Genomic DNA, 12,797 nt, shown 5'->3' on the forward strand with positions numbered 1-12,797 from the left:
GTTTCTAAGTGGCTCTTCCATTCAGTTCCTCTAACCTTCCCGGAGGCCCAGTTCAGTTTCACTACTGTAACTACTACTCTATGCAGTTTGCTTGAATGCTTTCTAAAAAGCACACGGCATTGCCAGTGCTGCTTTTCAGCTGTAACTGCTGCCCCAGGCAGGTTGTTCCCATTGCCTTTGTGAAAGCACAGTGTTATGAGCTGTACCTACCACTCCGTGCAAGTTGCTCCAGTGCTTTGTTCCTGTTTCCTTGCCACCAGAGAATCCTCTATGTATACTCCGTTTTAGTCTCTGCATCTTCTCCAAAGAGGGCATTCAAAGTCAACCACCACCCTTTCTGGAAAAGTGCTTTCTGATGCCACTCCTGAGTTCTACCCCTTTGGAACTTCATATCATAACCCTCTCGTTCTACAGCTTTTCCATGGAAAAAGGTTTGCTTTTTGAGCGTGATTATCTTTCAGATATTTAAATGTCTATATCATGTCCTCACAGTCTCTTCTGTCTGCTAGAGCAGTGGTTCTCAGTCTGGTACTCAAGGACCGCCCGGCCAGTCTGGTTTTCAGGATATCCCTTGTGAATATATATGAGAGAGACTTGCATACATTGGAGGCAATGCATACATATCTAACTCGTGCATATTCATTAGGGATATCATGAAAACCAGACTGGTTGGGTGGTCCCTGAGGACTACGTTGAGAACCACTGTTCAAGGGTGTACATATTTAGGTCTTTCCTTCACACCTCATGTGGCGCTTGGTACAGACCTGGCACCGTTTTGGTTGCCTTTCTGTGGACCGCCTCTGGTCTATCTCTGCCCGTTCTAAGATGCAGCCTTAAGAACTGAACATAGTATATACTGTAATAGAAGAGCACACTTTCCAGAGGGCTCTGGGGACTGCAGAACAGAAGACATGCCATGCTGAGTCAGACCACGGTCCCAAAAAGTACATTTATTTCCTGTTCACTCACAGGGATAGCAATAGCTTTCTTTAGTCTACTTGGCTAATATTTTATGGACTTTTCCTTCAGAAACTTGTCCAAACCTCTTTTAAAACCCTGCTATTCTAGTTGCCTTGACCACATCCTCTGGCAGCAGATTTTACAGCTTAATGGTGTGCAGAGTGAAAAATTACTTTCTACTATTCGTTTTAAATCTGCTGGCTGCTAGTTTCATGGACTTGTCCCCTTATGTTAGTATTTTTTGTAAGGGTAAATAGCCATCCTTTATTTACCTGTTCCACCCCACTCGTGATTTTATAAACTTCTATCATGTCCCTTCTATCGACTCTTTTCCAAGCTGAAGAGCCATAACCTGCATAGCCTCTCAACTCCATCCATCCATCCATCCATCCATCCAACTCCATCCATCCTCTTTATCATTTTTGTTGCCTCCTCTGCACCTTTTTTTAGTTCCACTACGCTTTTCTTGATATAGGGGGACCAGAAATGCACATGATACTTAAGGTACGGATGAAAGATGGTTTGATACAGAGGCAATATACTTTCCATTTTATTATCCATTCCTTTTTGGATAATTTCTAATATTCTATTTGCTTTTTTGATTGCCCCCACATGCGGTGCTAAGGATTTCAAAGTATTGTCCACAAGGACTCCAAGGTCCTTTTCTTGGGTAGTGACTCCAATACAGAACCCAACTGTATATAGCTATAGTTGGGATTGTTTTTCCCTATGTGCATTCCTTTGTACTTTTATACATTCAGTTGCCTAGTTTCACAAGGTTTTTCTGCTGTACCTTGCAATCCGCTGCTGTTTTAACAACTTTAAATAATCATCTGCAAATTTGATCATCTCATTCATTCTCACAGGACAAGCAGGATGGTTGTCCTCACAAATGGGTGACATCGAGGATGGAGCCCACCACGGAAAACTTCTGTCAAAGTTTAAACAGAACTTTGACTGGCCCCTACTGGGCATGCCCAGCAAGGCACTGACCCTGCAGCCAGCAGGGGTCTCCCTTCAGTCTTCTTTTTTCCGCGCAGCAGTTGCCACGCGGTGAAAGGAGCTCTCTTACCACGTTCCTGACAGGAATTCGGTTTATTTTTCTTTCCGAAGAAAATTTGCCCCTCAGGGGTCTCCCTTCGACAAATTTTTGTCACCTCCGCGAAAGCCGGTAAGTTTTTTGCCGATTTTCATCGACTGCCGTCGATTTTGGCCCTAGAGGCCTGTTGGCACTTACCAATCCCGCGGCTAAATTTAGCCCTAGGCCATGGCGACGGGGTTCCGTCGTTGTCCGGATTGCACCCGGACTATGTCAATCACAGATCCCCATCGGGTCTGTGTTCTATGTTTGGGAAGTGAGCATGATGTCCTGACTTGCACTAAATGTGCCCTAATGACACCTAAGGGTCGTAAAGCCAGGATGGAGAAGATGGGGCTCCTCTTCCATGCACCCACCCCAACGCCATCGATAGCATCGACGTCATCGGAACCGGCACCGTCGAAGTTGCACCACCATCGTCAACCCTTCGGTGACCGTCCTCCACCGATGACTTCTCGGCCGTCGACTCCTGTCCCCTCCCCGGATGGGCGAGGAGATCGGAAGGATAAGCATCGCCATCGACGGCACAAGTCTCGGCCCGTCGAGGATCCACAACCATCGACCTCTGAACAGGCCGAGCCACCGACGAAAAAGCCTCGGTCAGACCTGGCACCGTCCACGTCTCGTTCGCAGGCACCGAGGAAACCCTCACCCTCCCGGGGTGCGGGGGCCGTGATCCCACCGGTTACGGTGGTACTTCCGGCCCTGCCTCAGCCTCCCTCTCCCGTCGAGCCGGGTATGGTTACCCCTGGTCTCCGGGCAGAACTGGACCGGCTGGTCCAGGAGGCCATCGAGAATGCGATGCGAAGATTCCAGCCTCCACCGGCACCGCCTCCGGCACCGATTCCGGCACCGCCTCAGGCACCGACCTCAGCACCGACTCTGCCACCGAGGAGGGAACCGACCACCGAGCCTCTAGTGGAAGCGTTGGCACCGATACTAAATCGTATGGAGGCACTCATGCGCGCCCTTCCATCGGTGATTCCAGTAGCACCGACTACACCATCATCTCCGGAAGGACATTCATCGACAGGAGAAACACCGTTCCGGATTCCCCATCCGGTGTCGTTCCATCGGTGCCTTCACATACCTTTCCACCGATTTATCCTTCGGCTCCATCGATTCCAAGATCGGCACCGATTCCATCGGTACCCCCGAAGCCCTCGATGCCGTTCACAGTTCCGCTTGCAGCACCGATTCCATCGATGCCTTTGGATCCTCTACCAGGTCCTTCAGGACTGCAAGCCCTACATGATCCTTATGATACCTGGGGTGATGATACATCTTCAGATACAGATTTACCATCCCCACCATCTCCTACAGAGAGTAGAAAACGATCTCCTCCTGAAGATCTCTCCTTTATAAATTTTGTAAAGGAGATGTCAGAAATTGTGCCTTTTCAGCTGCAATCTGAGACCGATGACAGGCACCAAATGATGGAGCTGCTCCAATTTCTGGATGCCCCAAAAATCATCGCTTCCATCCCCATTCACCAGGTATTTCTGGATCTTTTAAAGAAAAACTGGGAATCACCTTCATCTGTGTCACCAGTTAATAAAAAAGCTGACTCAACATACCTCGTTCAGTCAGCACCAGGATTTCAGAAGTCTCAACTGGATCATCGCTCTGTTGTAGTTGAGTCTGCGCAAAAGAAGGCCAAGCGCCTAAAACCACACTCTTCCACTCCCCCTATCAAGGACAACAAATTCCTTGATAGTGTGGGCAGGAAAGTATATCATGGGGCTATGTTGATATCTCGCATAGCTTCATACCAACTTTATATGACTCAATACAACAGAGCTATCCTTAAACAGATGCAGGACTACGCTGACACATTACCGGACCAATACCAGCCACAGCTTCAAGCCCTCCTTCACAAAGGATTTGAAGCTGGGAAGCACGAGATCAGAACGGCCTACGATATCTTCGATGCTTCCACGAAAGTCTCAGCTACTGCCATCTCAGCCAGACGTTGGGCTTGGTTAAAATCATCCAACCTTCGCCCAGAGGTCCAGGATCGTCTAGCCGATTTACCCTGCTTGGGGGACAATCTGTTCGGAGAACAGATTCAACAGATTGTGGCGGAATTGAAGGATCACCACGAGACGTTGAAACAACTTTCGTCTGTTCCATCTGAGGTATCCTCCAAACCACCACCTAAGAAGGACTCTAAAAAGTCATTCTTTCGGCCACGTCGTTATTACCCTCCGTCGACTAGGCCTCGTCCGGCTCGATCCTCCACCAGACCTCAGCTACGCCAACCTCGGAAACAAAGACCTGCTGTAGCCCCACCTCCCGGGCCTGCGGCAGGCCTTTGACTTCCCGATACGGAGCACATGCCATATCCCACTCCCCCACATCCCTGTAGGGGGTCGTCTGTGCCACTTTTTGCAGCATTGGATACGGATTACCTCAGACCAGTGGGTGCTGGCAATTATCGCACAGGGTTACCACCTCAATTTCATAACTCTTCCGACAGACTCCCCGCCTCTTCAAGCATGGAGTCTATCCAGCCACTTGACTCAATTACAACAGGAAGTATCCCTTCTTTTGCAATCAAATGCTATAGAACCTGTCCCTCCCTCTCAACGAGGCAAGGGATTTTACTCCAGGTACTTCCTAATTCCAAAAAAGTCAGGAGGGCTACGTCCAATTTTGGACCTTCGGGCCCTCAACAAGTACCTTCAAAAAGAAAAGTTCAAGATGGTAACCCTGGGCACGTTACTCCCTCTGCTGCAAAGAGGGGATTGGCTATGCTCCCTCGACCTCAAGGAAGCTTATACCCATATTGCGATAACACAATCCCATCGCAAATATCTGCGGTTTCTAGTAGGCCGCGACCATTATCAATACCGAGTACTACCTTTCGGTCTGGCATCTGCTCCACGAGTCTTCACCAAATGCCTCGTAGTTGTAGCAGCATTCCTCAGGAAGGAAGGTGTCCAAGTATACCCCTATCTGGACGATTGGCTAATCAGGGCCTCCACCCCTCAGATTGCCCGGTCCTCCCTACAATTGACAATCAACACACTCCTTTCCTTAGGGTTTCTTGTCAATTACGAGAAATCTTGCTTCGTCCCATCTCAAACCTTATCTTTCATTGGGGCAGACTTGGACACCTTACAGGCAAAGGCCTACCTTCCGCTTCAACGGGTCCAAACTCTCATGTCCCTAGCTCACCAGCTCCAGTCTCAAGATACGGCCACGGCTCGCCAGTTCCTCATTCTCCTAGGACACATGGCATCCTCGGTTCAAGTCACTCCCATGACCCGACTAGCCATGAGAGTAACACAATGGACTCTACGACACCAATGGATTCAAGCTTTTCAGCCTCTGTCCTCCATAGTCACAGTCACACAAGCGCTGCGCCTATCCTTAACCTGGTGGACGACTCAGGTCAACCTCCTTCAGGGCTTACCCTTTCTTCCACCGGATCCGCAAGTAATCCTAACCACCGACGCTTCTCACATCGGTTGGGGAGCCCATGTGGACAACTTTCAAACCCAAGGGTTATGGTCCAACGAGGAAGCCGAACACCAGATCAATTTCCTGGAACTTCGAGCAATCCGCTATGCGCTCCGCACTTTCAAAGATCATCTCTTTCATCAGATAATCCAGACGGACAACCAAGTGGCCATGTGGTACATAAACAAGCAGGGAGGCACAGGCTCCTTCCTTCTGTGTCAGGAAGCTGCGCAGATCTGGGCGGAAGCCCTCTCCCACTCCATGTACCTCAGGGCCACTTACCTGCCGGGAGTAGACAATGTATTGGCAGACCGGCTGAGCCGTGTCTTCCGACCGCACGAGTGGTCACTCGATCCTCTGATAGCGACCTCTCTGTTTCACAAGTGGGGTTCTCCCCGCATAGACCTCTTTGCGTCCCCTCAGAACCACAAAGTGGACGATTACTGCTCTCTCATTCGGAGCCAGCACTCTCGGCCGAGGGATGCATTCTCCCTCAAGTGGACAACCGGTCTGCTCTAACGCATTCCCTCCACTTCCTCTTGTGTCAAAGACTCTCGTGAAGCTACGCCAGGACGGAGGAACCATGATCCTGATAGCACCTTACTGGCCACGCCAAGTATGGTTTCCAATACTCCAGGATCTCTCCATCCGCAGGCACATTCCTCTGGGAAAGGACCCGCATCTGCTCACTCAAAACGACGGATGCCTCCTCCATCCCAACCTCCAAGCCTTGTCCCTGACGGCATGGATGTTGAAAGGTTAGTCCTTCAGCCTTTCAACCTTTCAGATTCCGTTTCTCGAGTCCTGATAGCTTCACGAAAGCCTTCCACAAGAAAGTCTTACTCATACAAATGGAAAAGGTACACATCATGGTGCACTTCTCAGTCCCTTGATCCCCTTTCCTGTCCAATCTCCAAATTCTTGGACTATTTATGGCATCTCTCTGAATCAGGTCTTAAAACCTCTTCCATTAGGATGCATGTCAGTGCGGTAGCCGCCTTCCATAAAGGTGTACAGGGTGTCCCTATTTCAGTACAACCCCTAGTAACACGTTTTCTTAAAGGCTTGCTCCATCTGAAGCCACCCTTACGTCCTCCGGCCCCATCTTGGGACCTTAATCTGGTTCTTGGTCGTCTAATGAAACCACCTTTCGAACCTCTGCACTCCTGTGAATTAAAGTATCTCACATGGAAAGTGTTATTCCTTTTGGCTATCACTTCAGCTCGCAGGGTTAGTGAATTACAGGCCCTAGTTACCTATCCGCCTTACACTAAGCTCCTGCAGGACCGGGCGGTACTCCGCACTCACCCTAAATTTTTACCTAAGGTAGTTTCTGAGTTTCATATTAATCAATCCATCATACTACCTATCTTTTTTCCCAGGCCCCACTCCAACTCTGGAGAACAGACCCTGCATACCCTAGACTGTAAACGGGCTCTAGCCTTTTACCTAGACCGTACAGTTTCTCACAGGAAGAGCACTCAATTATTCGTCTCTTTCCATCCTAACAAGTTAGGACAACCTGTGGGTAAGCAGGCTCTTTCCTCCTGGTTGGCGGACTGCATTGCTTTCTGCTATGAGCAATCGGGCATCCCTTTTCAAGACCGTGTCAAAGCACACTCTGTGAGGGCCATGGCTACGTCAGTGGCACACCTTCGATCGGTGCCGCTTCCTGACATCTGCAAGGCTGCAACCTGGAGTTCTCTCCATACCTTTGCAGCCCACTATTGTTTGGACAAAGCTGGAAGACAGGACTCCATCTTCGGCCAATCTGTCTTGCGTAACCTTTTCCAACGTGATGTACCAACACCCTTCCACCTTCCCGGTAGAGTGCGGATGCCCTTTACCAAATACCACCCCAGTTGTTGTGCCTGTTGCACGTCATTGGGTGCATTTGGTGCAAGTCAGGACATCCTCAGCTCGGTACTCACCCATTTGTGAGGACAACCATCCTGCTTGTCCTGTGAGAAAGCAAATGTTGCTTACCTGATGTAACAGGTGTTCTCACAGGACAGCAGGATGTTAGTCCTCACGAAACCCGCCCGCCACCCCGCGGTGTTGGGTTTGTTTTGTTTTTACTTTCTAGGCACTGCCTGTAGCTTTGAACATCAGACTGAAGGGAGACCCCTGCTGGCTGCAGGGTCAGTGCCTTGCTGGGCATGCCCAGTAGGGGCCAGTCAAAGTTCTGTTTAAACTTTGACAGAAGTTTTCCGTGGTGGGCTCCATCCTCGATGTCACCCATTTGTGAGGACTAACATCCTGCTGTCCTGTGAGAACACCTGTTACATCAGGTAAGCAACATTTGCTTTCTCTTTTCCAAATCATTTATGAATATGTTAAACAGCACAAGTCCCAGTACTGATCACTGTGGTACTCCACTAATGACCTTTCTAAACCATTTAGTCCTGCCCTCTGTTTCCTGTCTTAACCAGTTATTAACCCACAATAGGGGCACTGCCACCTATCCCAATGACACTTTAATTTCCTGAAGAGTCTATCATTTATTTATTTATTTATTTATTTATTTAAACATTTTTATATACCGGCATTAGTTGTGGACATCATGCCGGTTTACAGAACAACATGAGGGACTTTATCAGATGGCTTCTGAAAATCCAAATACACTATATGAACTAGTTCACCTTTATCTACATGTTTTACACTTTCAAAAAATTCTATGATTGGTAAAGCAAGAGTTCCCTTTGCTAAAACCATGTTGACTTTTCCCATTAAACTGCCTCTGTCTATATGGCCAGTGATTTTTCTTTTTAAGACTGGCTTCTACCATTTTGCCCAGCATTGACATCAGGTTCACTAATCTGTTTGTTATATTGCCCCTGGAGCCCTTTTTAAAAATCAGCATTACAGTCTTCATGTATCGTGGCAGTTTTAAATGATAGGTTACAGATTAGTAGTAAGAAGTTTGCACTTTTTATGTTTTAATTCTTTTAGAACTCTGGGAAGAATGCCATCCGGTCCTGGTGATTTGTTACTTTTTAGTTTGTCAGTCGGAACCATTACATCCTCCATTGTAAGATATTTGTTTAGTTGCTCAGTCTCCACCATTAAAGAATGTTTACCGTGTGTTACCTTTATAAAGACTGAGGCAAAGAATTTGATCAGTTTTTCTGCTATTTTCTTATCCTCCCTGAGTACCCCTTCCCCCCCCCCTGACTTCTAGCCATTTATTTATTTATTTATTTATTTATTTATTTAGGGATTTTATATACCGATTTTCTTGATACAGATTCCCTCACAAGCTTTTCTTGATACAATTGATTCCCTCACAAGCTTGTTGCTTTGATTGTATTTGAAAAAAATTTGATCATTGGCAAGTTTCTTTTGAAATTATCTTGGCCTGTCTTACTAATGTTTTACATCTGACTTGATGGTGCTTATGCTCTTGCCAATTTTTATCATTTAGATCTGCTTTCAATTTTGCCTTTTTAGTTTTAACTGCCTCATTTACCTCACCATTAAACCACTCTGGCGGTTGTTTGGTCTTCCTTTGACCTTTTTTACTGCATGGAATTCATTTTAACTGGTCTTCCAAAATATTTTTAAACAATGTCCACGCCTCATGCAGACTTTTAACCTTTGCTGCCACTCCTTTTAGTTTTTCTTTCTTACTAATTTCCTCATTCTAGTGTAGTCTTCTTTTTTAAAGCTATATTGGTACTACAGCAGTTTAATTTAATGTCCTCCCTCTGGTGCTGTATTATGAACAGAAGCATTGTCAATCATTGTGTAATTTTTGAGTTTGTTATTGATGCCACTATGATTTTTATATATTTTTTTTTTGGGTGCAGAAATCTCCCGGCAAAGTCAGCAGAAGAAGCTCAGAAGCACAAGCAAGAATACGAAGAAATGGTGGCACAGGTGAAAAAGAAAGGTACAGTAATTCCTTCTTCTGAAGCTGAATATAGAAATCCCAGGGCTCGGCAAGGTGGAAGCTGCACCTTTATAATGCTTATGAATTGAAACCCTTGTCGAAAGGATTCTCATGCTGCTTTTATCTATAGCATATCCAGATGCAGCATAGATCTTTCTACAGTCTTCTCTCCACGATGCGTTTTCTTTAAAGCACAGTTGCACTGTTAAGATCTGAGTCACTTTTGCCACTGAATTTAGGCATCTGCTTGTGAAGAGTATCAATGTGTTTCAAGATTCTGCTCTTCGAGCTTGCCCTGGTAATTCTGCATGGTTATGCAGCTTCAGCAAGGGAAGATTTATATTGGTTTTGGAGGATTTTTAGCCCGTTTTTGTGCAAAATCCTGCCCGGATGAAAGTCACCGATCACATAAGTGGTGCTCAGTGTCGCTCAATCAGCTGCTGCAGGATATTTCCATTAATTTCGACAGAAGACCTATTATCCATTTATTAAGCCACATTTTAAAATATGTATGTATGACTTTTAATGTGTGGAAATAATCTCCATTCAGATATTAGCACAGTAAACCTCATCCTTGTCTGCTACTGTTCAAGAAATTCCTCTTTCTGAACCATCAGCTGACTGGGTTGGACTGGCACAGCATGGCTTGGACTTCGCAGTTCAGCAAGTGCCCTGATCACACTCTGTGGTCACTAGTGATACAAGTTATTATAATTAATAACTTGCCATTCACATTGTTTCTGGAAGTACTGTTCAGTGAGCAGCCAAGAGAAACCTGCAAAATCCAAGGGTGAGGCTGGGGGCTCTGTCAAATAGTCCTGTAGTTCTGTTGTCCCCTCCCTGGAAGATGCTACCTGGACTTGGCTATGCAGAACTGGTTTTGCACATCAGCTTCAGCTTCCCCTCTTCCTTTCTCTTTTTTTTTTGTGGCATAATACATTTGTTCCTGTATTTTCATTTTTTTCTGCAGTTTACTTCTGTTGAATGAATAGAGAGAGAGAGTGCGTGTGTGTGTGTGTGTGTGTATTCACATTTACATACAACTCTTATTTGCATATCCAGAAATGAAATAAAATTGAAAGTACAAGTTTTAAAAAGCAGGCTGAGACCTCTGTCCCCAGCAGTGTTTACTGTGCAATTTATCTTCAGGTAACATAGTACCTAATAATCCTCAAATCTAAAAAGAGCTGAGAAATATTTTTTTGCAAAGTATCTCTGTTATTACTGGCTGCTACTGCAAGCCACTATTGACTGAAAGGGCACTTTTAAGTGGTAACTTTGTTTACTGGCCTGGTGAGTATCTCTGCAGCTGAGGACTGGTTACTGAATCTGCAGTTGTAATTTGCTGATAAGTCAGTATGAGATTCTGACTGCTGCTGCTATTACTCATAGGGAATGTGCTAGCAGCTGAGGAGTGAGAAGTTCATACTCTTTACTGCAGAGTCCTAGAAGAGGAGGGGTATAAATAACCTTCAGTCAGGAAGATGTTATAGTTGTCCTTCATCGCTATTGCTTTTCCTAACAGAACTACATTGTTTGAAAACCAATTCCTTTTACACAGAAATAAAAGAAGCCCAGAAGAGAAAGAAGCAATTAGAAGAAAGATGTAAACTGGAAGAAAGCATTGGAAATGCCGCTATAATTTGGAACAATGAAATTTTACCCAACTGGGAAACAATGTAAGACCCCCATTCATTATACTCGATTGAATTTATTATTATTCCTACATCCTGACTTAAATTTGCTTTATTTAGCTTCATCAATAATAGAAATAAGAACATAAGAAATGCCATACCAGGTCGGACCAAAAGTCTATTGAGCCCAGTATCCTGTCTCCGCCCGTGGCCAATTTGGGTTGCAAGTATCCGGAAGGATTCCAAAGAATAGAGCAATCCTTCTTGCTAATAACCAGGGATAAGGCGTGGCTTTCCCAGGTCTACATAGCTGATGCTTTATGGATTTTTCCTCCAGGAACTTGACTAAACCTTTCTTTTTAAACCCAGTTATGCTAATTACTTTTACCCCATCCTCTGTGTGAATGAAAAAATACTTTTCTCAGATTTGTTTTAAATGTGCTATCTATTAGCTTCCCGGAATGATCCCTAGTCCTAATATTATTTGAAAGAGTAAATAATTCACTGTTTGCTTATTCCACCCCACTTTATAGACTTCTATCATATCTCCTCTTGTCTCTTCTTCAGACTGAAGAGCCTTAATCAATTTAGCCTTTCCTTAGAGGGGAGCTGTTCCTTCCCTTTTATCATTTTGGTTACCCTTCTCTGTACCTTTTCTAGTTCTTCTATTTTTTTTTTAAAGAAAGGGCAACTAGAACTATGCATAATACTCAGAATGCACCTTGGGTTAATAGAAGGCATTATATATGCTGCTTTATTTTCCATTCCTTTCCTAATACTTAACATTGTATTTATTTGTTTTAGTCACTGCCACACTGGGCTGAGGATTTCAAAGTATTGTTGACAATGATTCAAAGACCCTTTTCCCAGGTGGTGATGCCTAATATGGAATCCAGGCTCATGTACCTATAGTTTGGATTATTCTTCCCTATATGCATCACTTTGCACTTGTCTACATTAAATTTCACCTGCCATTTAGACACCCACTTTCCCCGTCTTGCAAGGTTGTCTTACAATTCCTAAAAATGAGCTTGTGCTCTAACAACTTTGAATAATTTGATCACCTCACTTATCACCTACAGTAGCTGAATATAATCAGTTTTGAAGTGCCTGAAAGGTGGATTTTAATCAAATAAAAGATCACCCTTTTTCCAGGTCATTTATAAATATACAAGCTGTTAAGCCCGTTAAAACGGGCTACATTAAATTATTTTTTCAGTCCATTTTCTAACACAGCACCCTTCTACACTTTTTCTCCCTCACTCCCCCTTCCCCTCGTTCACTCCTCCCCTTTCCTCCACTCAGTCTTACTCACCCTCTGTCTCCCACTGCCTCCTTCCCCTCACTCACCTCCCTCCCCTTCCCTCAGTCACTCCAACCTCTCTCCCCTTCCTTCAGTCACTCCCCACCCTCTCTCAATCCCATCCCCTCTCCCTCAGCCCTCCTCCACTCCCTTTTTCTCTGCTCCACAACTTCTTACCCTTCCACTTACTCACATCCCTCTGTCTCTCACCTCCCCCTCATTCTCTCTCTCCCCTCACTCTTCACCACCCCCTACCTCCCTCCCTCACACTCACCCCACTCCTCCCCACCCTCCCACACTCTCTCTCTCCTCTCACTCAGTCCCTCCCTCCCTCTCACTCAGTCCCTCCCTCCCACTCAGTCCCACTCCCTCCTCCACTCTCTCTCCTCCCTCTCAATCTCACTCAGTCCCACTCACTCCCTCCCCCCTCCCTCTCACTCTCTC

The 12,797-nt window shown here is 45.7% G+C and overlaps 1 protein-coding gene across 1 annotated transcript in view; it reads left to right on the plus strand.

The window, feature by feature from the left end:
• Window positions 1-12,797, plus strand: part of TBC1D14 (TBC1 domain family member 14) — a 229,332-nt gene that overhangs the window by 156,951 nt on the left and 59,584 nt on the right. Inside the window, 2 exon segments of the mRNA XM_029591586.1 lie at window positions 9,334-9,416; window positions 10,978-11,095. Of these exon segments, the coding sequence (XP_029447446.1) occupies window positions 9,334-9,416; window positions 10,978-11,095 (201 nt within the window).

The sequence above is a fragment of the Rhinatrema bivittatum genome, chromosome 1 (genome assembly GCF_901001135.1).
Source record: "Rhinatrema bivittatum chromosome 1, aRhiBiv1.1, whole genome shotgun sequence".
NCBI lineage: Eukaryota > Metazoa > Chordata > Amphibia > Gymnophiona > Rhinatrematidae > Rhinatrema > Rhinatrema bivittatum.